The sequence below is a fragment of the Myiozetetes cayanensis genome, unplaced genomic scaffold (genome assembly GCF_022539395.1).
Source record: "Myiozetetes cayanensis isolate MyiCay16 unplaced genomic scaffold, myiCay2020 scf26, whole genome shotgun sequence".
Classification (NCBI taxonomy): domain Eukaryota; kingdom Metazoa; phylum Chordata; class Aves; order Passeriformes; family Tyrannidae; genus Myiozetetes; species Myiozetetes cayanensis.
The window spans coordinates 7,675,681-7,700,034 of NW_026087477.1; the positions used below are offsets into that span (position 1 = coordinate 7,675,681).

At 54.5% G+C, this 24,354-nt stretch overlaps 1 protein-coding gene across 1 annotated transcript; it reads left to right on the forward strand.

The window, feature by feature from the left end:
- The first annotated feature begins 1,005 nt into the window (after positions 1–1,005).
- On the forward strand, positions 1,006–23,779 carry FZR1 (fizzy and cell division cycle 20 related 1). Its single transcript, XM_050321432.1, has 14 exons — positions 1,006–1,101; positions 11,146–11,287; positions 11,654–11,779; positions 11,906–11,969; positions 12,746–12,873; positions 13,297–13,379; positions 13,791–13,974; positions 14,171–14,236; positions 14,696–14,798; positions 16,020–16,204; positions 17,440–17,673; positions 18,328–18,432; positions 19,641–19,733; positions 20,875–23,779. The coding sequence occupies exons 2-14, from the start codon at positions 11,219–11,221 to the stop codon at positions 20,914–20,916; spliced, it is 1,482 nt and encodes a 493-aa protein (XP_050177389.1). The 5' UTR covers positions 1,006–1,101; positions 11,146–11,218; the 3' UTR covers positions 20,917–23,779.
- The last annotated feature ends 575 nt before the right edge of the window (positions 23,780–24,354 follow it).

Consider the following 24,354-nt stretch of genomic DNA (forward strand, 5'->3'; position numbering starts at 1 on the left):
CAAGGCTGCCAGAGCTCCAGGAGCGTTTGGACAACGCTCTGAGGGACGGGGGGGGATTGTTGAGGTGTGCTGGGCAGGGTCAGGAGTTGGGCTGGATGATCCTTGTGGGTCCTTTCCAGCTCAGGATATTCCAGAATTCCATGAATTACTCTGTTCCTTCTCAGGGCAGCACTTATCAGCTGTTTTTTGTTGTTGTAAATAACATACAAGGGAGCTTTAAAGAGAGACTTGATTATTATGGGAGGCCAAGCTCCATGATTGATAACCAGGGAGTCTGTGATTAATAACCAGGGAATCAATCCATGATTAATAACAAGAGAATTGCAGCTCACTGCATTGCTGCAGTAGGATCAGAATGGTCATGCCGAGCAGGGTGACGGTGAGACGCTGGCACTGGGTCACCAGAGCACTGAAGATGGACAGTGTGACCCTCAAGGAACACCCTGGGGCCCCTGGCATCAGCCCCTCCACAGGCACAGGCAGGCACATGGGGATAATGTGGGTCAGGGACTGGGAATGGGGGGCCATGGACCCTGCCCAAGAATGTGGGGCAGCCCCACACTGAGCCACAAACCCTGTCTGGGGGGGGACACAGGAGTCCCACACCCTCCGTGGGGGGGCAGAGCCACCCCCTCAGGACCCAAAAGGCCCCACAAGGGCCTGAGGAACACCCTTAAGGACTGAACAACCTTCTATAGAGACCTTAGGACCTCTCCAGAGACCCAAGAACCCCCTTGAGGACCCAGGGACGCCCCCACAGACCAAGACAACCCCCTCAAAGGGCCCAAAGACCCCTCCAGGGATCAAGAGAACCCCTGTAAGGACCCAGGGAGCCCCTGGGGGCCGCAGCACCCGCGGGGGGGGTGGGTTTTTGTGTGTGTCACCCCCTCCCCGAGCCTCAGGCCGTGACGTCATCGCCGCGGCCGTGACGTCACCGCCCCGCCGTTGCCATGGCAGCGCGCGCGGCCGGCGGGCGGGGCGCGCTCCCGTCGTGCCCCGCGCGGGGGCGGGGGCGGCCGCCATGTTGCGGAGCGGCGGGGCCGGCGGGCGCTGACGGAGGAGGCGGAGCGGGGCCGGGCCGGAGCCACCGCGACCGGGCAGGTACGGCCCGCACCGCGCCGGGGGCACGGCGGGGGGCTCCGCGGGGCCAGGGGGCTGCGGCCGGCCGGGCCCTGCGCCTTCCCCCGCGGGCACGGACCTGTGGGCCCCGGCGGGGCTGGGCCGGGCGGGGCGGAGGGGCCGGGCCGGGCGGGGCCGGGCTGGGGCAGCGCCGGCTCCGAGCCCGGCTGAGGCTTCCTTCCTGCTTTCTTTTCCTCCATCTCTCGTTTCGTCGTACTCTTCCACTCTCCCTGGGTGCCTTTCCTCGTTCTCTCCAACCTCCCTCTCTGCCTCCCACCGCGGTGACCGCCTCTCTTCCCCCGGTGTTCGTGACAAGCACCAAGGGGCAGTCGATGTTCCCGCTCCGCCGCGGTGCCCTGTCAGCCCCGGCAGGACGGGCCCGGGGCCGGCCAGCCCCCAACGCTCCGGTGCCTCGGCGGTGTTTGGTAACGGGCACGTCCCGCACCGGCCCCCGCGGATGGAAGGTCGCGGTGTCGCCCCCTCCTTCGCTCCGTGTGCCCTGAAAGGCACGGAGAGCCCGAGCCTGGCTCGGTGTGTCCTCACCAGCTCCTTCTTGCTTCTCGGTCAGACTGATAATGCAGGTGTCAGAGGTGACTTTTTTTGTGATGTGGACTTCGTTCTGAAAAACCTGCCAGGCTGCGGCAGAAACTTCACCTGGCAGTCCCTTGCTTAGGTGCAGCACCAGTGGATGTGCCCCTGCCCCCCTGGTGGCTCGGGGGTCTCAGGGAGCTCATTACCACCGTGTCTTTTTATTGGGGTGTTTTTGACGTGTTGCTGACGCTTTGCACGTGGGGTATGTACTCACCATCAGCACCTGAGCCCTTAACCTGAGCCGAGTGTCGTCCTGGTGGTGAGAGGGTGCTGCTGTGGCAGGGAGGGCTGTCAGGTCACCCCAGTCACCTTGTGAAGGTGTTGCTGGATTCGTGGTGTGGAGGATTGTTCTCCCTCCGTTTGTAGCTCTCTTGAGGCTGTTGTGCCTGTTGTCTCTCTGAGTGCTGATGCTTCCTGAGTGTGTTTAACGATGCCACCCCGGTATTTTGTGCTGAAGGTTCTTCGGAGAGCAGCTCCACTGTGGGCACCTCGTTGTGGCCTTCCAGGACCTAAAGGAGCAAACAAGAGAGCTGGAGACGGACTGGGGACAAGGGCCTGGCAGGACAGGACAAGGGGGAGTGTTTTTCCACTGCCAGAGGGCAGGATTGGATGGGACATTGGGAAGGAATTGTTCCCTGTGAGGGTGGGGAGGCCCTGGCACAGGTTGTCCAGAGAAGCTGTGGCTGCCCCTGGATCCCTGGAAGTGTCCAAGGCCAGGTTGGACAGGGCTTGGAGCAACCTGGGCTGGTGGAAGGTGTCCCTGTCCATAGCAGGGGGTGGCACTGGATGGGCTTTAAGGTGCATTCCAACCCAAACCAACCTGGAGTTCTGTGACTGTATGATTTTGTGTTAAAGGCTGATTTTGGTGTATTTTATTATTATAACTAATACAGAAGCAGAATTTTCCGGGGCTGTTGGCTGAGGCTGTCGTGTTTTCTAAATTTAATTACTTTCTTTCATGGGTTGACAAGGGGCCCTGTTGCATTTCCAGTAGCTTAAGTATTCTGATGAGGCAGAGTTTTGGGTGCCTGACCTTTCAGTAAAGCTCCAGAGGCAGGGCTGCAGGTGAACTTTTAATCTTAGCTTTTAGTGCACTAACTTTTCCTTTACTGGAAGCCTTGTCAGAGCTTTTATCTAGAGCTGGTGCCTTCAGCTGTCTGTACTGCACTTGGAATTGGAAGTCAATCCAACAGCTGTATCCCGTGGGGGTTTTTGTAGCTTTCTGAAGGGAAAGTGAATTTTTATTGAAGTCAGTAGCCACACAAAAAGCTGCCGTGCTCAGACAGAGCACAGAAACTGCCAAACAAAAACAGGAAGCCCTGCAGGGTCTCAGATGCTGATGGAGAGCAGCTGTGGGGAAGGACCTGGGGGTCCTGGTGGACAGTGAGCTGTCCATGACCAGCAATGTGCCCCCAAGGGCACGTTGCTGGTCATGGACAGCTCACTGTCCACCAGGACCCCCCAAAGTGGGGGCTGGGGGTGCACTGGAAGAGCATTGGAGCAGGGCAGGGAGGGGATCCTGCCCCTCTGCCCAGCCCTGGGCTGGCACATCTGCAGGGCTGGGCCCAGCTCTGGCTCCTCAGCACAGCAGGGACAGGGAGCTGATTCTCCTACAGAGATGCCCAAGGGGCTGGAGCATCTCTGGGAGCAGCAAAGGCTGAAGGAGCTGGGGCTGTTCAGCCTGCAGAGCACACCCTGAGAGGGGCCCTCCCCAGGGTGTGCAGGGAGGGGGCAGAGCATGGCCCAGGCTCTGCTCAGGGGGGCCCAGCAGTGCCACAAGAGGAACAGGCAGGAGCTGGTGCCCAGCACAAACCTGCCCTCAGCACTGTCCCCAAGCCAGGTGACAGCCAGCACAGCCCAGGGCTGCAGGTGCAGCTCCACCACCTGCCCTTGCCAAGAACTGTGTCTCTAAAACCAGCGTGTTTCTGGTGCTGCCTCTTGTTTGTTTTTCTGTTGTAACAGATAAACCTCTTACAGGACTTGCTGTTAATTAGGGAGCCTTTTGCTTCCCCCCCCCCCCCCTCCGGGCAAGAGGTGCCACCCAGGTGACCCCACGTGTTGTGTTTTGTTTCCCAGTGTAAGATTTCCTGCATGGCTGGAGAGTTTGTGCTTTGTTTTGGATTCCCTGGGAACAGGTGTGGCCCTCTTATTTATGGAGCAGCGTGGCAAAGAGGTGAAATAATCACCACCTGCAGGCAATAAAAAGGAGTTTAATGGTGGTGATTTTCTGAGAAATCCATTCCTGCTGAGTGCATGGTTGTCGTGTCTGCTTGGATAAACCCTGCGCTGCAGTGGGATGTGTATTGAATGAAAACGTCATCTAGGAAGGCATAGTAACAAATCTACAATTGTTCTGACTTATTAAAAGCTGTCTGAGGCAAATTTGGAACCCCCTGAGCAAGGGCCCTGGCTGCTGCATGGGTACAGTGGCAGGGGGCTGGTGCCTCTGAGCTCTGTACTTGCCCGTCACTTGTATTTGAGTTTCAGTTGAACAACTGAAACTATCCTGGTCTTTGGAGTACAGGCTTGACTGTTGGCTTCCCTTCTTTTCCTTCAGTTGTGGAGAGAAGGGGGATTTAGGAAAAATGTCTGTGCTGAAAGTGGTGGTGATACCTGAAGCATCATCCGTGTGGGAGGCAGCAAGAACAGCGTTTCTAGTCAGAGCAGGACCTGTGTCTAAGGGCAGCTGTTTTGTATAAGAAAATCCTTCTGGAAAAACTTTTGGGCTTCTAATGGTGTATGGAGAAGATTTATTAGATATGAGGAAGAAATTCTTGGCTGTGAGGGTGGGCAGGCCCTGGCACAGGTTGCCCAGAGCAGCTGTGGCTGCCCCTGGATCCCTGGAAGTGTCCAAGGCCAGGTTGGACGGGGCTTGGAGCAACCTGGGCTGGTGGGAGGTGTCCCTGCCCATGGCAGGGGGTGGCACTGGCTGGGCTTTGAGGTCCCTTCCAACCCAAACCGTTCTAGGATTCTGTGATTAGTGGAGGGGATGTTTATCTTTGGTAAAGGCTCTTCCAAAGACAGATTTTATGCAGTTTCCTGAAGGTCTTACAAGCCTGAGTTTCCGCTGGCACGTGACAGCCCAGGCCACAAACAGAGCTCTGTGTCACGAGCACTCTGTCCTTGGCTCCCGCAGACTTCCTGCAGCCTCGCTCAGCAGAGTGCCCTGCATTCCTGTGGTTTGCTGCTCAGAGTCCCTCTGTCATCGTGGGAGGACTGCCTGGCTTTGAGGTGCTGGACTTGAAGCCTTTCCCGAGTTCTGAAGCTGTCTTGGAGCTTTCTTTGTGAGCACAGGTAGAGGTGCAGAAAGTCAAACACTTGTCACCTCCAGCCTGGATGGCAGGTTGGACCCGTGCCTATGAGGAAGGGGGGATGTTTTCTGCCATGGGAGGTGAGAGGAGGCACAGATGGATCACAGTGCATTTTGCTTGTCTTCCGTGTCCAGCTTCTATACTCCCGCTACAGCCTGGCAGGAGATGCAAACAGTGTCCTGGCTCTTCTCTTGAGCCTCTTTACCTCCAAATCCAGCTGGAGTTCAGTTTGTGCCTGTTTCTGGTCACTAAAAGTTGGCATTTTTGGAACAGGGGCATTGTGGAGCTGGTAGTGAGTGCGTAAAGGGGTGTGTGAGCTCCCTGGGCAGGAAGACATGGCTTGGAAAAGCAGGAAAGCATGGAATTTTGCTGGACCTTCAGTGAATAGCAGTCACCTCCCTCTTACCCTCTGAAATACACTGCTGTGGTGTGGTGGCTCTGGCAGTCATCCAGTGTCTTGGTGGAGTATTGGACGTTCAGGAGTGTGAGGACTGAGGGTGCAGATCCCACCTGCCACCATAACACTGGAGTAATTTTGTTGTTGTCATTGGTGTGATCTCTGCAGTACAAAGCTGTGAACAGGCAAGGCAGCAAAGCTTATATTTTGTTCTGAAATAAAGCTTTACCTGCCTCCATTACAGAGGGGTTACTCTTGTAAATGACTGATTTTATAAAGCTTTTCACACTAATACCTTAGTAAATCATTAAATAAAAAGTTACATCCTTCTAACTTTGAAAAGGTAAATATTGGTAAAACACAAGGCTCTCTAGCTCTTTGTTCTCCTGCTGGTTTGAAAGGAGGCTGGTTCCTGGAAAGCTTTGGTTGGTTGGTATAAGACATAAACTCTCTTCCTCCAGGTTAAATGTGTAAAAGTTCTGCTTTGGGTTGGCCAAGTGCAGATTATCCTGCTCCTTGTCAATGGCTGCTCTGTAGTCTTGACTAGAACATAGCTAAAATGCTTTGATGTAGCTTTTTTTTGCCTTTTTCTTTTTCTTTATTCCCTCCCCTTACAGCTTGTTCAAGAGTCTGTAAAAGAGAAGAAATGATGGTAAATGATGGGGATTTTCCAGAGAGCTTGGAAATACTCAGCACCTCAATACTGACATTAAATACAGGCCCAAAGAGCAGTCAGCATTTCTAGGATTAGGTAGTCTCTTCCTGACTCTAAATTTGGGGTCTGTTTGGTGCTTGTCAGTAAGAAAAGCTCCAGGCAACCTTTTTCAGATTTAAGATGCTCCAAAATAAAGCATCAAGATAACATTAGTGGTATTTGAATTACCAAGGCATCCTCTACCCCCTTTGGCCCTGTATAAATTAGGAAATATATTCAGCTCTACATTTAAATTTATCCTGTCTTTGGTATTCTGAGTCTCCCACTTTCATCAGCACCTTTCCTGTTCAACACTTACCCACCGAAATACTCTCCAGTTTTAAGAAGGACACAAACAATTTCTGGAATTAAAAAAGGGTCAGGACTCATCCAGAGCATGTCTGGATTGACAGAGCCAACACAACCTGCATCTGTTCCCCCCAGCTTCAGGGTGTGCAGGGGAATCCAAACAGGCACAACCTGCCTCAAACCACACAAATCACTTTGCAAAATAACTGCCCTCGTTTCCCAGCCAGCCCTGGCATTCTGCATGCTGGCTTATTAAAAACACATCCATACCAAGAAAAAACATTTCTGTATTTGAATACTTGAAGGTTGGGTCAATAAAAAGAACAAAAGGCTCTTTGTTCAGCACCATAACTCTGCCTGGAAGTGTTGTTCTTAAAGTAATGGGCTGTGAGACAATCCAGTCAATTCAGAGACAGCACATAAGGTGCACGAAGAAAATAAAGTCAGAATACAAATTCTTCCTTAGGAATCCAAAACCTTCCACCAAACCCCACCTTTCTTCTCCAAGCATAAACTGCATAATTAGTAACAAAGTATTATACAAAAAGAATATGTAACCCATGCAGCTCCTCGAGATCTTTTATTTCTCCAGTTTAAAGAGAATTTATAGCCCAGATACCCAGTCATAGAATCACAGAATCACTGGGGTTGGAAAAGACCATCCAGTCAAACCGTTCCCCAGCACTGCCAAGGTTACCACCAAACCATGACCCCAAGTGCCACGTGGCTTTTGAACACACTCCCAGGGATGGTGACTCCACCCCTGCCCTGGGCAGCTGTGCCAGGGCTGGACAGCCCTTTCCATGGAGTTTTCCTTCATATACAGCTTGAATCTCCCTGGCACAACTTGAGGCCATTTCCCCTTGTCCTGTCCCCTGTTTCCTGGGAGCAGAGCCTGATATCCCCCTGGCTCCCCCCTCCTGTCAGGGAGCTGGAGAGAGGGAGAAGGTCCCCCCTGAGCCTCCTTTTCTCCAGGCTGAGCCCCCCCCAGCTCCCTCAGCTGCTCCTGGGGCTCCATTCTGTTCTCTGGACACTCTCCAGCCCCTCAGTGTCTTGTCCTGAGGGTCCCAGACCTGACCCCATGATTTGAGGTGGGGCCTCGGCAGTGCCAGCGCAGGGACAGTCACTGCCCTGGCCCTGCTGGGCACACTGTGGCTGGTACAAGCTCCATGCCGACATGGGCACACCTGGCTCATGTTCAACCTCTGCCAACCAGCACCCCCAGGTCCTTCTGGCAAAGCCTTTTTTGCTTGCTTGGGGGGAAAAGAAAAATCCCACTCGCTTCTGACCAGACAGATTTGGAGTTGGCAAGAGCCTACCCCAAACCAGAGGTGCTGCCTGCTCCTTGGCCCTGTGGAACAGGTTTTAAGGTAAAAACAGGTCATTATTTAGGTGCTGAACGTTCACTGCTGTGTTCTGCCTCTGCAGTCTCTCTGTTGGATGCTCTGTGCTGTGTTTCTGACTGGAAGTTGTAGTTGAAATTTGGGCAGATGGGAACTCAAAAGCTCGAGAAGCAAATGTGTTTCAGGTGCAGAATTAAAAAATGTGTCTCTGCAGTGTAACTGGGTCTGGATCTCTCACCAGTGCTGTGCTGAGCCATTTTGGGAGGACACTTCAAGTGTGTGGTGTTCCCCTGCTGATCACGCTCCTCATGTGGGTTCTGCGGGCTGAGCTCATGGTGTTAAAACAACAACAACCCAAAAAAAGAAAAGGGGAGTGGGGTGGGGAAGCGTGTGCATGTTATGGAGCTCTTTGATTTGAGATACACATTTGGTGCCTGTGGGTCGGTAACAGTGGTGAGGAGAGTGTTTGACATGGCATGCACTAATTGTTATTTTTTTAACCTCCTTTATTAATAGCATCACAGATTTTTCTGACTTTACACTCCAGTAATGCTGTCTGACTCTTTGCTTCATTTGGTGGAAGCTGATCACTGTTAAATTTGGGAGCTTTCTCCAGTTTTGCCTCTGAAAGAACATATGGGAGAAATGTGTTAAATGAAAAAAGCTCGGAGGAGGAGGTGGCAGAGGTAAACAGGTGTGCTCAGAACCAACTTGGCACTGTCTATTCAGGGATGCTGCTGCAAGAGTGCTGGCAGGCTTAATGGCAAGGATGAAAAGCTTTTCAGCATTTGTAACAAGTCCAAGTTTCAGTACTGACAAATGGCTTAGATCACAGAGGCACAGAATCTCCTGAGGTGGAAGGGACCCACAGGGATCATCCAGCCCAACCCCTGACCCTGCCCAGGACACCCCAACAATGCCCCCTGTCCCTCAGAGCGTTGTCCAAACGCTCCTGGAGCTCTGGCAGCCTTGGGGCCGTGCCCACTGCCCTGAGGAGCCTGGGCAGTGCCCACCACCCTCTGGGGGAAGAACCTTTCCCTGAGGTCCATCCCAACCCCCCTGGCACAGCTCCAGCCCTTCCCTGGCTCCTGTCCCTGGTCCCAGAGCAGAGCTCAGCGCCTGCCCCTCCGCCTGCCCTCGGGAGGAGCTGCAGCCCCCGAGGAGTCTCCCCTCAGTCTCCTCTGCTCCAGCTGACCCAGCCAAGTGCCCTCAGCTGCTCCTCACACCCTTCCCCTCCACACCCTTCCCCAGCTCCCTGTCCCTCCTTTGGACCCTCCCCAACAGCTTCAGATCCCTCTGACACCGTGGTCCCCAAACAGCCCCCAGGACTCGAGGTGAGGCCGCCCCAGGTCAGGGCAGGGCGGGACAATCCCCTCCCTGGCCCAGCCGGCGATGCTGGGCCTGATGCCCCCCAGGACAGGGTGGCCCTTTGGGCTGCCAGGACACTCTGCTGACTCAGATCCAATTTGCCACTGCCCAGGGCCCCCAGGGCCCTTCCCTCCAGCCTCTCATTCCCCAGTGTGTCCCTGCATCCAGGGCTGCCCATCCCAAGGGCAGGATCTGGCATTTGCCTTTGTTAAACACCACACAGTTGGGGATTGCCCAGCCCTCACATTTGTCAGGGTCTCTCTGTGGGGCCTCTCTGTCCTTGAAGGAAGGAGTCAGCAGCTCCTCCCAACTTGGTGTCCTCAACAAATCCACTGAGGACCTTCCAGTCCTGCATCCAAGTCACTTATGAAGACATTCAAGAGAACTGGCACTAAGATTGGAGCCCAGTGGAACCCCTCTGGTGCCTGGTCACCAGGCTGATGTCACCCCATTTGCTGTAACCCTTTGAGATAAAAAGGCTGTTAGCTCTTCAGGCTGAGGGACAGCTGCAGTGCACAGTGTGTGTGCTTTGTCTTGCTTTCAAGCTGATTTCACAGGATACTCTAACACTTCATCACATCTTGCTGAACTGCAGCGTGTGCTGCTGCCCCCCTCCCCCCAGCATGGTAACTTGCCCCCAGTTTTTAACGACAAACCCTGGTAGGTTTTTGGTTCCTGGAGGGAGCCTCTTCCCAGCAGGTCATACCGGAGGGAGCAGGAGGCAGTGCCTGGCAGTCCCTGAGTGTGGCACTGTGCAGCTGCTCCTGGGCAGCCTCCTCCCAGCACAGCCCTTGTGTACTTTCGCCTCCTGGATTTTGCAGCAAGTTTGTATCTGGAGGTGGCTCCATTGGTGCAGCCGGGACTGGGGCCAGGTGCCGTAAATGTTTATGCAATACCAGGAATGAAAATCCCTCTACGTCCTGCGCAGCTTCCAGCTGCCTGTGTGTTGTGGGGATTTGCTTGTGTGTCAGATTCCACCTTTCCCTTTGGACATGTTTATCTTGGGTTGAAAGACCAACTTGGCGTGTCCCTTCTGGCGTCGGTGTTTTTGTGCCCATGTCAGCTGTGGGCAAGGCAGGAGGTGTGTGTGAGGGGGGAGCTGGGGCCCTGGGGTTGCTGCTCTCTGCCCTCAGGGAGGGCTGTGACTCCATGTCCTCACACAAGTGTCAGCTCATTTATTTTTTATTGATACACGTTGTCATTTAGCAGCCAAATCTCGGCTGTGAAGCAGCCCTGTCCTTAAATATATACTTAAAATGTGTGCTTTTTAGACTGTACAGCTGTGAGCGAGCTTTGTGCCAGCCAGGAGGAGTATTTGGGACAGCATGCTCATCGGATGTGGCATGTTCACTTGAGGGCTGCCTCATCCCTAGCTGTGTGTTCCTGCAGTGGGTGGTGTTAAAAGTCTCCAGTACTTCTGTCAAGAAAACATCCCACCCTCAGCACTGCTGCCCCTGGACTGGGTTGGGTGGGACAGGCTTGATAGAATCTCAGAGTGCTTCAGATTGAGGGGGACCTTACAGTTCATCCAGTCCCACCCCCTGCCATGGGCAGGGACACCTTCCACCAGCCCAGGTTGCTCCAAGCCCCATCCAACCCGGCCTTGGACACTCCCAGGGATCCAGGGGCAGCCACGGCTGCTCTGGGCAACCTGTGCCAGAACCTGGACAGGACAGGCTGCAGATGCCTGAACTTCCCATGCCTGTTTCCTGCAGGCTTGGCAAACTGTGCTGCTGCAGGGCCTGGGGGCACTCCCTGCTCCAGGTGTGGGGGGACTTGCTGAGGTCCTGTCAGACACAGAGTGCTGGTGGCTGCACACGTGAATCAGCAGCCAAGGGCAGTCACGGAGCACGGGGCTGCTGAGGAAAGTGGGTTCTGGTATCAGTTTGGGATCAGCAGTCTGGGTAGGAAAAGTGGTCTCAAGTTCAAAGAACAGGCTTAGGAAGCTGAAGAGGCTGTTTCTGTGTGGAGGGGTGTAACATTTTGATGTGTTTCTCCCCCTGGCTTTTGCAGGTGACTCGTTACTGCTTGGAGTTCGCAAACACAAATTCCTGAGGCTGCTGGTGTCCCCAGCCAGCTTCCCACCATGGACCAGGACTATGAGAGACGTCTGCTACGCCAAATCAACATACAGAATGAGAACACAATGCCTTGTGTGAGTGCAGATGGGCTCAGGCTCGCTGTTATGTTGTTGTCTGTCTCGCCTGTGACTGTTTTCCTTGAGCTTTTGAAAGGCTTGGGGCCTCTTCAAAGCAAACCACAGTCTTTTGTTGGGCTGTGAGCAGGTGTGAGTTCCTGAGCTGTTCTACGAATACTCAAGTAACATGACTTCAAAAGACTTTTGAAAATACAACCCCAGTTCAGTTTGTAAAAAGGAGTGAAAATATTTTTTTTGAGCTCAGTAAATGCCTTTTTACTACATAATCTCAGTAACTATACATGTAATGTAAAAAATTGGGGGCTGACAAACCCACTAACTGTTGACAAGAGTAAGTCCAATGTCTTTTATTCTTTAATTCAGGTAGCAGAGATGAGAAGAACCCTGACACCTTCCAATTCCCCAATGTCTTCTCCTAGTAAGCACGGTGACAGATTCATTCCCTCAAGAGCTGGGGCCAACTGGAGCATTAACTTCCACAGAATAAATGTAAGTTTTGATCCCTTCCTTTGAGTGCTTGTCCTCCAACCCTGTGCTCCAGGAGCCTTCTGGATTTGCTGTTTCACCATATCTCCTGAGCTTTCTGTGTGGTGAGGGCGTGTTTCTCCATTTCAGGAAAACGAAAAATCACCAAGCCAGAACAGAAAAGCAAAGGATGCTACATCAGACAATGGCAAAGGTGAGAGCCCCCATCTGCTGCTTGGGCCACGCCCAGAGCTTCTACTGCACAACTTTGGGGAGCTTGGGATTTAACACCACACTGGCACTTTCATCCTTATGCCAAAACTCGTGCTGGAGTTTTGGGAAATGCCCCCATCATGAGTGCATGCCAGATTGCTGATTCTGATGAGTGTCTGGGAGGCAAGAGGCTCTTTGTATCCCATGGTTTACTGTGCCAGGGAAGCACTTTCCTGATGGGGGGGAAGGAGGGAAAGCTCGCTGCTAATCTGGCTTCTAAGCAGGGGCCCCAGGCTTATTAAAAGGCTCTGTGAGTGTACAATTCATAGAATCATGGAATTGTTTTGGTTGGGAGGGACCTTGAACCTCATCTTATTCCACCCCCTGCCATGGGCAAGGATACCTTCCACTAGCCCAGGTGGCTCCAAGCCCCATCCAACCTGGCCTTGGACACTTCCAGGGATCCAGGGGCAGCCACAGCTGCTCTGGGCAGCCTGTGCCAGGGCCTCCCCACCCTCCCAGGCAGGAATTCCTTCCCAATCTCCCATCTCACCCTGCCCTCTGGCACTGGGAAGCCATTCCCCCTTTGTCCTGTTCTTCTAGGCCCTTGTCCAAACTCCCCCTCCAGCTCTCTTGGAGGCCCTTTAAGCACTGGAAGGGGCTCAAAGGTCTCCCTGGAGCCTTCTCTTCTCCAGGTCAGGCAGACATGACCCTGGCTCTCCCTGCAGAGCTGTTGCTGCTCGGAGCTCTCTGCTCAGTGCTCGTTTGGGTTCACAGATGGCCTGGCCTACTCTGCCCTGCTGAAGAATGAACTCTTGGGAGCAGGGATCGAGAAGGTGCAGGACCCTCAGACAGAGGACAGGAGGCTGCAGCCATCCACCCCAGAGAAGAAGTCTCTCTTCACTGTAAGTCAGTTATTTACACTAAACCCCATGCAGGTTGCACTGTGGGTCACAGGAACAGAGCACACGGCCCTGCCAGGCTGCTTGTGCAGTGAGTTGGTGTTGGGGCTTAGCTGAGATAAGCTGTTGATAACACATTTGGTGGCCTGCAAGGAGCACCTGAGTGTGCAGCAAACAACATGCTTTTCCTGTGTGTGTGCAGGCAGGAAAGCTGGGTGGGGCTTTTTTGGACAGTGTGGTGAATGATCAAATCAGGCGTTCTGGACTTCCGGGGAGGTGAGGGGAGCTGTGCGGTTTTGGGGCACCTGAGAAAGGGAAGAACTGAAACATCTGGGCAATCTGACTGGGTGTTAGAGTTGGATTGGCAGCAGTGCACCGGGGGAGTGATGCCCCAGGGTGCTTAGGAGGTGTGTTTTCCTCGTGCAGTACTCGCTCAGCACAAAACGCTCCAGCCCTGACGATGGCAACGAGGTCTCACCCTATTCCCTGTCTCCTGTCAGCAACAAAAGGTAACACTGATCCTCCCCGGGCTGTGAGAGGGGCTGGGACAGAGGGTCCAGCAAGGTTCTGTAGGGCTTTTCTCTGAGGCATCCAAAATTGCAATGTGAACTGGGTTTGGAAACCTGGATGGATAATAAATAGGGACAATTGAATTCTAACAATTTCTGCAGGTGCCCAACCTGCCCGTGTGCTTAACATGTCTTGGCCAACTCTTAGTAATCAGTTTACCCTTTTGCTCCCTGGGTCCTTTGTAGGAGCAGAACCTAATTCCTTACAGTCTTGCTGCTGGAAGGAATTGTGCAGCCTCTTTGTCCCTGCATTTCTACAGAAATGCTGTGAACAGTGGCTGCACCTGTGCCTCCCATCTGCTGTGCTGTGCAGGCTCCTGGAGTTGTTTTTCTGTCTGTTTTTGTAAACAGTCAGAAGCTGCTAAGATCACCTCGAAAACCAACTCGGAAAATCTCCAAGATTCCTTTCAAAGTGCTGGATGCCCCAGAGCTGCAGGATGACTTCTACCTGAACCTGGTGGACTGGTCCTCTCTCAATGTCCTCAGCGTTGGCCTTGGGACTTGTGTTTACCTGTGGAGTGCTTGTACAAGTCAGGTAAATGGTCGTCCCTGAGGAGGGAAGTACCTGCTGCTGTAGGGCTTTTCCAACCTTCCAGAGCTGTGGAATGTGCCCTGGGAGGGCCTCAGCACCTGTCATGCTCTGTGCCAAACGAGGTGCTGGTTTGGGAGACAGCCAGTAGTGCTGTGTGACAAAAACCCGTGTTTCTTACCCCATTCTGTGCTCTCCGAAGGTGACCCGGCTGTGTGACCTGTCTGTGGAAGGGGATTCCGTGACATCCGTGGGCTGGTCAGAACGGGTCAGTATGGCACTGCCAGCAGGGACAGCTGAGACACCTCTCACTCAGGCACTGTCATCACAGCCATGATTAACTCCTTGGCTGCTTTTCCTGAATTCCCCCAAGCTCCCCCTGTACATCACCGATCAGATGTGTTTTCCTGTCAACACTGTTCTTCTCTGCTAAAAGAGAGGGCTTAGAGAACAGCCTCTTGTATCTCGAGGTTCTCAAGGCATTGCTAAGAGGAGTGGGAGGGAGAAAAAGCCAGTTCTTCTTCAGCTCTTGACAATAAAATGTTACAATAAATATATTCCAGCCAGGCTGCTTGGGCCTCTCACTGGGGAAAAACATGTAAGATGGAAGAGCTCTGGATGCTTTCCGTCTCAAGTGGGATTCATCTCAAGTCTTTTCCCTCAGCTTCCAGCTTGTTTTCTGGCTGTACTTGCTGGCTGTACTGATGCTGGCTCTCTGTTTGTGCAGGGGAACCTGGTGGCTGTTGGCACTCACAAGGGCTTTGTACAGATCTGGGATGCAGCTGCAGGAAAGAAGCTCTCCATGCTGGAGGGGCACACGGCCAGAGTCGGTGAGGAGTGGGGAGGCAGAGGGTCCGTGGGGTCTCTTCCTTCCTGATTGAACTGTGCTAGCCAAGGATCTGCTGGAAATAGAAAACTTGGATTTCCAGAGTTGATATTTATCCCCTCCTGGGTCTTGAGAAGTCTTGAAAATATTCTAGTCTCATAACAGTGGTGCTCTGGTGTGAGTGGGATGGTGGTTGGGTGTTGCAAGCAGGTGTTTTCTACATGTCTGAGGCATTTTGGGTTTGGTTGCAACATCCTTTCACTGCCACTGGCTTCCGGTTGCAGGCCTGCTGGCAGCTTCTCACTGAGATTTCCAGTTCCCTTTTTGGAGGGGGCTGTTTTTTTTTTTTTTTTTCTGAATCTGGACTCTGGGATGAGATTTGGGAAATCCAGGCACTTCCTGAAATCTGTCCCTGTGCTTTGCTGCACTGTGAAATGGGGTTGGTGATTCCTGCAGTCAGTCTGTGCATGGGAATCTTCCTTTGTGCACAGATCTAGGACTGGATGTAAGCGAGATCTGTAAGGTTTGGGTCAAGATTTCCTTTGTTTTGGTTTTTTTTTTATCCCTTGACAACTGTGGTGTTTGCATTCTGCTTGCTGCTACTACAGGGCTTGAGAGCTTGGGCTCGCTATTGTGTCCAGCAGGGCCAGGGCAGTGACTGTCCCCCTGTGCCACACCTCGAATCCTGGGGACAGTTCTGGGCCACTCACGACAGGAAAGACACTGAGGGGCTGGAGCATGTCCAGGGAAGGGAACAGAGCTGGGCAAGGGGCTGGAGCAGCAGGAGCGGCTGAGGGAGCTGGGGGGGCTCAGCCTGGAGAAAAGGAGGCTCAGAGAGGACCTTCTGGCTCTGCAACTCCCTGACAGGAGGGGGGAGCTGGGGGGAGTCGGGCTCTGCTCCCAGGGAACAGGGGACAGGAGGAGAGGGAATGGCCTCAAGTTGCACCAGGGGAGGTTCAGGCTGTATATCAGGGAAATTTCTTAATGGGAAGGGTTGTCAAGCATTGGCACAGCTGCTGCCCAGGGCAGTGATGGAGTCACCATCCCTGGGAGTGTTCAAACAACGCGTGGTTGTGGCGTGTGGGGACCTGGTTTAGTGGTGAACAGGGCGGTGCTGCGTTGACAGCTGGACCTGATGATCTTAGAGGTCTTTTCCAACCCCAAAGACTCTGTGATTCCATGACTCCCACACCCCCCTCTGAGTGAAGCTGTGCCCACGTTGCAGGTGCCCTGGCATGGAATGCAGACCAGCTCTCGTCGGGGAGCCGGGACAGGATGATCCTGCAGCGGGACATCCGCACCCCGCCCCTGCAGTCCGAGCGCCGGCTCCAGGGACACAGGCAGGAGGTCTGTGGGCTCAAGTGGTCCACGGATCACCAGCTCCTGGCCTCTGGAGGGAATGATAATAAGGTACAGTCACATGAAATCTCAAACTCCCTTTCTTTTTGGGACAAGGGGAAATGGCCTTAAGTTGCACCAAGGGAGGGTTCAAGTTAGGAAAAATTTCTTCGCTGAAAGAGGGGTTAAACATCAGAACAGGCTGCCCAGGTCGGTGGTGGAGTCACCATCCCTGGAAGTGTTGAAATATGTGGATTTGGCCCTTTGCAATATGGTTTAGTGGGCCTGGTGGGATCAGGTTAAAGGTTGGACTTCACCTTAAAGGTCTTTTCCAACTCTGATGATTCTGGGATTCTTTAAGGATGTTTGGCCTCTCTGAAAGGGGCTTTTGTTTTGGTTGTTGGAGCGTGACCAACATAAATCATGCTAAGCTTCTACTCAGTCTTCTCCTCTTAATAAAATTAAAAAGGCAAATTTCATTTTGCTTCTGTATGTGGCTAATTAAATCTCTGGCTTGACTCTTGAGTTCAGTAAAGTCACTGCTAAGCTGCCCTTCGTGCCTTTGTTCAGGCAGTGTATGGTCACGTTTGTGGCAGTGATGTTTGTGTGCAGAAGGAACCCAAGGCAGAGCTCTGTGAGTTCTCCTACCTGTAACACAGGCTTGTAGCTCACTGAGCACCATATGGGAGAAGCATCTGTCGTGGAGAAGCAGTGTTCCAAGCCCTTTGGAGTGGGTTGCTAGGTAGGGAATGTGCCCATTGCCTGTGTGACAGCATGGTTGGACCGAGTTCCTCCTGCTCAGAATAACTCCTAATGAACTGAGTGGGTTTCTGGGTGCGTTCTAGAATGATACACCTGAAAAACAACAGCAGGGTCTGAGGTTCCAGTCAGTGATGCTGTCTTTGTGCACTTCCCTTAGGGACTGTTCCCTGCCCAGGGGTAGAATGGCTCCTCAGCTGGGTGTAGTGGCTGGGTGGGACTGGCACAGGTTGCCCAGAGCAGCTGTGGCTGCCCCTGGATCCCTGGAAGAGTCCAAGGCCAGGTTGGACAGGGCTTGGAGCAACCTGGGCTGGTGGAAGGTGTCCCTGCCCATGGCAGGGGGTGTAATTAGATGGGCTTTAAGGTCCCTGCCAACCCAAACCATTCTGGGACTCTTGTGAAGTGCAGAGTGGAGCTGAGCGTGCCTGCACAGAGCTGTGGGAAATCAGATTGTTGCCCAGCTGCCCTCCTTGGCCCCATCACGGCTTGTGGGTGTTGTGGACACATGACTGAGGCACAAGTTTGATCACGTCTCTCCTCCCTGCCAGCTCCTTGTCTGGAATCACTCCAGCCTGAGCCCTGTCCAACAATACACAGAGCATCTGGCAGCAGTCAAAGCCATCGCCTGGTCCCCTCACCAGCACGGGCTGCTGGCCTCGGGCGGGGGCACAGCCGACCGCTGCATCCGCTTCTGGAACACGCTCACAGGGCAGCCCCTGCAGTGCATCGACACCGGCTCCCAGGTGTGCAACCTGGCCTGGTCCAAGCACGCCAACGAGCTGGTGAGTCCTCCCTGGGCAGCGCTGCTGCCAGGCTGTCCCGTGGGGCAGGCGGGGCTGAACGTGAGCCAGGAGTGCCCAGGTGGGCACGGAGCTTGTGCCAGCCACAGTGTGTCCAGCAGGGCCAGGGCAGTGACTGTCCCTGTGCTGGCACTGCTGAGGCACCACCTCGAATCCTGGGGGCAGGTCTGGGACCCTCAGGACAAGAAAGACACTGAGGGGTTGGAGCGTGTCCAGAGAAGGGAATGGAGCAGGGAAGGGGCTGGAGCCCCAGGAGCAGCTGAGGGAGCTGGGGGGCTCAGCCTGGAGAAAAGGAGGCTCAGAGGGGACCTTCTCGCTCTCTCCTGCTCCCTGACAGGAGGGGGGAGCCAGATGGGAGTCAGGCTCTGCTCCCAGGGAACAAGGGACAGGACAAGAGGAAACAGCTCCAAGTTGCACCAGGAGAGGTTTAGGTTGGATATTTGGGGAAATGTTTTCAAGAGAAAGGGCTGTCCAGCCCTGGCACAGCTGCCCAGAGCAGTGGTGGCCCTTGGGGACATAGTTGAGTGGTGAACATGGTGGTGGTGCTGGGTTGGTGGTTGGGCTTGATCTTAAAGGTCTTTTCCAACCTTAATGACTCCATGGTTCTGTGATGCCTGTTTCCCTCTCCCCTTCCAGGTGAGCACTCACGGATACTCACAGAACCAGATCCTGGTCTGGAAATACCCCTCCTTAACCCAAGTAGCAAAGCTCACGGGGCACTCCTACCGAGTCCTGTACCTGGTGAGTGATGGCCACCCCTCGGGAGGTGCTCACCTGGCTGCAGGTGACCCCCAGCAGCAGTGCCAGTGGCACCAGGAGCTGCCTGGAGTCTGGGTGGGGATGTGAACGCTGCCCACGAGCGGCGGAAAATGCTCTGTGTCTGGTTTCTGTGCCTGCAAGGGATGCTTTGATTTGCTGCTATGGAGATGTGAGGCTTTGTTAATGACACCAAAGCCTGCCAAACTCTTCAGAGGAAATGTCTGAGCTTTCTTTTGAGAAAACTCCTTTGAGCCTGGAGAAAAGAAGGCTCCAAGGAAACCATAGAGGCCCTTCCAGTGCCCAAAGGGGCTCTAAGAGAGCTGGGGAGGGACTTTAGACAAGGGCCTGGAGGGACAGGACAAGGGGGAGTAGCTTCCCAGTGCCAGAGGGCAGGGTGAGATGGGATACTGGGAAGGAATGCTTGGCTGGGAGGGTGGGGAGGCCCTGGCACAGGTTGCCCAGAGCAGCTGTGGCTGCCCCTGGATCCCTGGAAGTGCCCAAGGCCAGGCTGGATGGGGCTTGGAGCCACCTGGGGTGGAAGGTGTCCCTGCCCATGGCAGGGGGTTAAACGAGGTGATCTTTAAGGTCCCTTCCAACCCAAACCATTCCATGATTCTGTGGAACACAAGCATCTCTGTTCCCTGAAGACCTTCACACCTTTTCACTGGAGACTGTCAGCAGGGCAAGAATTTGCTGCTTTCAGCTGCCCCCACTTGTCATTAATCACTTGGTGCAGGTAATCCCCAGCGATGTCATAGCTGCTCTATCACTGTTACACGGAGCTTTCAGCAGTTCACAGCAGAGCTGACAAATGCTGCTGCTGTTTTGGGAGGTAGATTCCAGTGTAAGAGACCAATACAGCCAGCAAATCCAGTCAGGTCACACTTCCTGCCTTAAGGCATGTTTATAATCCTGGGAGGAATAGCCTCAGTTACACATGGCTGGGATGTCTCACCACAAGAACCCTTTCCATGATAGTCCCCCCGTGTGTTCTGTAGCTTCACCACTGAAGTGCAAGTGCCCAAACTGTCCATCCCTGAGGCTGGATGAGGCACCTGGGAGCAGGGGAAGTTGTTTGGCTTCTCACTGCCAGCCAAGTAGGAAGGAGGGTTAAATCTCTCTCCTGCATTCCAAGGGAGGTCTGTTCTGAGCCTCGTGGCAGATGGTGAGGGTTGTTGTCTTGGCCGCAGGCGATGTCCCCTGACGGGGAGGCCATTGTCACAGGAGCTGGGGACGAGACCTTGCGCTTCTGGAACGTCTTCAGTAAAACTCGCTCCACAAAGGTAGGGCCCTTGGGGGGAGGAGGAGGGGGGGCTGCTCGGGGGGCACTCGGGGCACGGTGGCTCTGCTCTGCTGCCTTCCCTCTGATCCCTTCACTGCTTCCTGCAGAGCAAGGGCTGGGGGCAGGGGAGGGTTCAGCTCTGCTGAGATTTAATGGATTTGTTGTCAGATGAAGTAAAAGGTCACCCTGTGTGCCCAAGGCAGTGTGACACAACATCCCTGTCTGTCCAGGCTGGTCCCAGGGCTGCTGGGCGGCGTTTTGGGGGGCTCACCCTGGGCCCACCATCTTCCTGATGGTGTGTGGCTGTGAACTGAGCCCTCAGGGGTGACAGCAGGCTGGGACCTGGGGCTATTCAATCTGAAGAGGAGGCTTTGGAGAGACCTGAAGCCCATTCCAGGGCCTAAAGGGGCTCCAGGAGATCTGGAGAGGGACTTTGGACAAAGCATGAAAGGACAGGACAAAGGGGGATGGCTTCCCACTACCAGAGGATGGGTCTAGATTAGATTTTAGGGAAAAACTCTTTCCTGTGAGAGTGGCGAGGCCCTGGCACAGGTTGCTTAGAGCAGCTGTGGTTGCCCCATCTCTGGAAGTGTCCAAGGCCATGTTGGACGGGGCTTGGAGCAACCTGGGCTAGTGGAAGGTGTGCCTGCCTGTGAGAGCAGATGGAACAAGGTGAGCTTTAAGGTCTCTTCCAACCCAAACCATTCAGTGCTTATATCTTAGCTCCTTACTACACTCCTTAAAATAGGGGCTTGGATGGAAATTGGGTCATGGATGCTGCCAATGACAGTTCACCATCACCAGAGGCAGGTTGTTCTTGGTGTTCCGAGAGCTTTTCTGGGTGCCTGGTAGAGGGATCTGGAGGATGGGGCTGGGGGGAGCTGGCACTGCTGCTGAGGGTCCCTTGGTTTTTGCCTGCTCTGGGGCACAGCTGCCTGCAGAGCTGTGGGAACACTGGCCTGCTGTGCTCCTTGTTCCCAGTTGGAAGTAACCCATGGGAATATTTATGGGTGTTGGACTTTGGATGGTGAGCTGGGATCATGTGCTGAGCTAGAGATACCTCGCCAGATTAAAAAACAAACCAACACAAAAGCACGTGGAGCTAGAGCTGTGGAGGACTTACCCCTGCTTTGTCTCCTCAGGAGTCTGTGTCCGTGCTTAACCTCTTCACCAGGATACGATAAACCCTCTCCCTGCGCCCCAGGAACCTACAGCCTGACATTCCAGGATCAGACCACTCCCTCGGCCTGCATGGACCCCCGGAGCCCAGCCGAGGGGAGGGAGAGCTGAGGGACTGGAGGAGGACCCAGCTCAATAAATACGTGCTTGTGATCCACGCTGGGCAGTATTTGGGATGGGGTGGGGAGGGGAGGGAACTGCCAAAGGTTTGTGGATTCATCTTTCATAAAGGGAAACGGGTACAAGAGAAATGTTAACCCAGCATCCTCCAGCCCTCCGGACGGTACCGGGGAGCACTCGTGTGACATGGACCACTGAGACCGGACTGAGGCCATCCCCACGGCCGTGCTGTCCCTCCTGGGAGAGAGGAGCATATCCTTGCCGCTGTGGGAAGGGGTTTGACGTGCTGCTCTGGGTCCCTGTGTCCTCAGTGACATCTCTGGAGGCAGGAGCCGACCAGCCTGGGCCAGTACCACTGGTGCGAGTGGACACAGCTCCAGCTGGGCATCGAAGGGCTTTGTTCATAGCCTGCCATCCCCATTCCAGGAAGAAACTGGAGAACTGCCTATTTTCCTTTGTTTTTTTCTTTATTTTTTCACCCAGACAGGTACTGTAGTACTTGACATAATCATTCCCGTAAGACAGCTTGATTTTCCTGGTGTGCTTGACAGCTGCCTCTGAACAAATACATTTTGGGGCTCTAAACTTTGGAGGAGACTTCGAAAAGCTTCACCTCCGAGGGAGCAGATTCGGGAAGTTCTGCAGTTGCTGTTGCATGTTCTGGGCTGATCCTGTGAGGTACCAGAGAGGAGAAACAAGGACTGTATAAAAAAAGAAACCCAATCCCCCCGTGCATGTGGAGCTTCCCCCAGTGCCTTGCTCCGGAGTCTCCCTGAGGCCAGAAGCAGTTGGGATGCGTTTGAGAGCCAAAATACCTCCTGAGGATCTGATTTTTGGGGCAAGCAGGGCCTCTTCTGGCTGGAAGGGGGTTCTCCTAAAGCAGGGCTGCAGTGTTGCTTTTTGTTATCTCCAAGTCCCAGCCAGGGCCCTGCTGTCGGGTTTTGGTTTGGGGTTTTTAGGTCACGTGGGACGAGAGCGTGGCTGGTGTTGGAGCCCGTGGGGTGACACAAACACTTGTGTGTGTGTGTGTGTGTGTGTGTGTGGTGCTTTTAATTTAAGGGGAGCTGTGAGGCTGCACAGCCTGTCCTGTCTGACGTGTGCCTGCCCTGCCCGGGCCCTCCTGCCCTTTCCCAGCACTGCTTCCTGTTCCCGTGTGGAATTCCCTGGCTGTGTATATAGACCGTGCCCTCTCTCTGTAGATGACGTAGGCAATGCTTTTCTCTCTCTTTCTTTGTTGGCTTTCCTCCCCTCCCTTCTTTCCTGAAAACCAGGCAGTAGGAATAGAATTGCCTCTCCGCAGTGCCACCAGTATCCTTACAGGGTGAGCTGGTACAGCCTGTTCACCACAGCCTTGACCGCACGTGCCATCACACCAGTGCCTGGATCAGGCTCTTGGTGCTGCCCCCGTGTTGGCAGCTCCTGGGAGGCCCTGGTGAGCTGGTGTGCTGGGAGCCCCCTCACTCCATACAGCCTGGCAGCTCTGAGTCTCCCAGGCCCACAGCCCACCTTGTCATCTCACAGTCTTACTTGCCACCAGAAGGGATTTTCCACGGAATTTCTGAAGCACAGTTTGGACACAACTGCTTTAGTGTAGCTCTGGCTGTGGGAGGTGGGGCTCGGTGTGAAGTGACCCCCCCCCCTCCGGCCTCTCTCGTGTTGCTTGTTCTGTTCACAGGCACTGTTCCACATCACTGTGGGTTGGGAGCACCCAGGAGGTGTTAAATTGAGTCAGATGATTGATTAAGTCGGGGAGTGGGTTTGAAGCAAAGAGCCACCTGCAGCAAGAGGTGGTCTGTCATGGGTGTCGTCACCTGGGAGTGGGGCTGTGCACAGGGGGGCTGTGCTGTGGATTTTCCTGTCTCTTGTGGATTGCCTTCTGCCCAAATCCTGCTGTGCAGACCCCCAGGACACACTGCTTTCTCCTCTGGGAAGGAGTAGTTGTTTAGGGTGTGGGCACAGGAGGTCTCTGCCTGGTTTGTGCCCATTCTGGAGCAGGAGAGAGTTGGGTCCCAGACTGGAGCACAGGGTGAGAGTGATGCTGGTGTGGCTCCCCAGTGTTCCAGGGCTCCTGCAGGGATGGGTTTGCCTCAGCCTGTGATGTGGGAGCTGCTGAGGTGGGGGGCAGTGCCAGGTGGGCACTGCAGCCTCTGCCCAGTGCTCCCAGCTGTGCCCCAGGATACTGCAAAGCAGGGACACCCCTTTGTCACTGTCCCCCACCACTGTCCTCTCCTGCCAGGCTCCTTCCCAAACTATGCCTTGCTTCCACATCTCACTTTTCTCTGCCTTGGGAGCAGGATGGCTCATGCTGGCTTCTCTCATTGCACTTGGCAGCGAGGGCTGGTGATTGCCAGGCCAGGGCTGTTCTGTGGCCACACTGTGCCCTCGGAGCACGGTGAGAACAGGCTGCTCACCCTGCCCTGGCTGCCAGAGCTGCCTCCCCCCCTGCTCCAGCTGCCGGGGCAGGATGGAGCTCCCCGTCGTGTCCGTGTGGGTGTGTGTGTGTGTCTGCAGGTGACACTGTCACTGGCTGAGGGTTCAGCAGGGAAAAGGGCAGAGCTGAGGTGGTGTGTTGGGGTGTGACCTGTGAGCGCTGACCCGGGCGCAGGGTCCTCCCAGAGCTGGTGACAGAGTCTGTGGCCTTGTGGCGTCGTCGTATCCCAGGTGTCAAATGGTGGAAAAAACCATGGAGTGTGCTGTAACTTTTCCATGTAAAGCAATCGAACTGGCATTAAACAGGTTGTGAATTTATTGGGACTGGGCTCTGTGGCTCCGCTTTGATTCTCCCTGGCGAGGGGTGCAGCGAGTCCCTGGGCCCGCTGGGGTCCCTCCCACAGCTGCCCCTGGCTCTGCAGGTACCAAGTTCCTCAGCACAGCTCTCACCTGGGGTTTATTGCTCCCAGCTGCCTGTTCCTGTTTGCTTTCCTGCTTCTGGGAAAAGGGAGAGGCACAGCCCCCTCCTCCCTGCCCTGCCTTATGCCCCTCAGCATGGACAAGGAGCTGGCAGTGCCTCACTTTCCCCACCTTGGTGGGCTCGGGGAGCCCCACGACCCCTTCCAGCCCAAAATGGGACCAAGCTCCAGGGCTTGGGGTGGATCCTGCTGTACCCCCCAGCTCTGCTCACACCTCCAGTGCCTGTGGGACCCCACTGTCCCCACCATGTACCTGGAACCCTGAATCTCCTGCAGCCCCTTCCTGTGGCAGGTGGGCCCTGTCCTGGAGCAGGGTAAGAGCCCTGGGGCTCCCTGCTGTGCCTGCATTCCCTTCCCCTCTGTTCCCTGTTGTCACCTGCACCTGGGGGCTGCTCAGGGTCTTCTGCTGCTCCC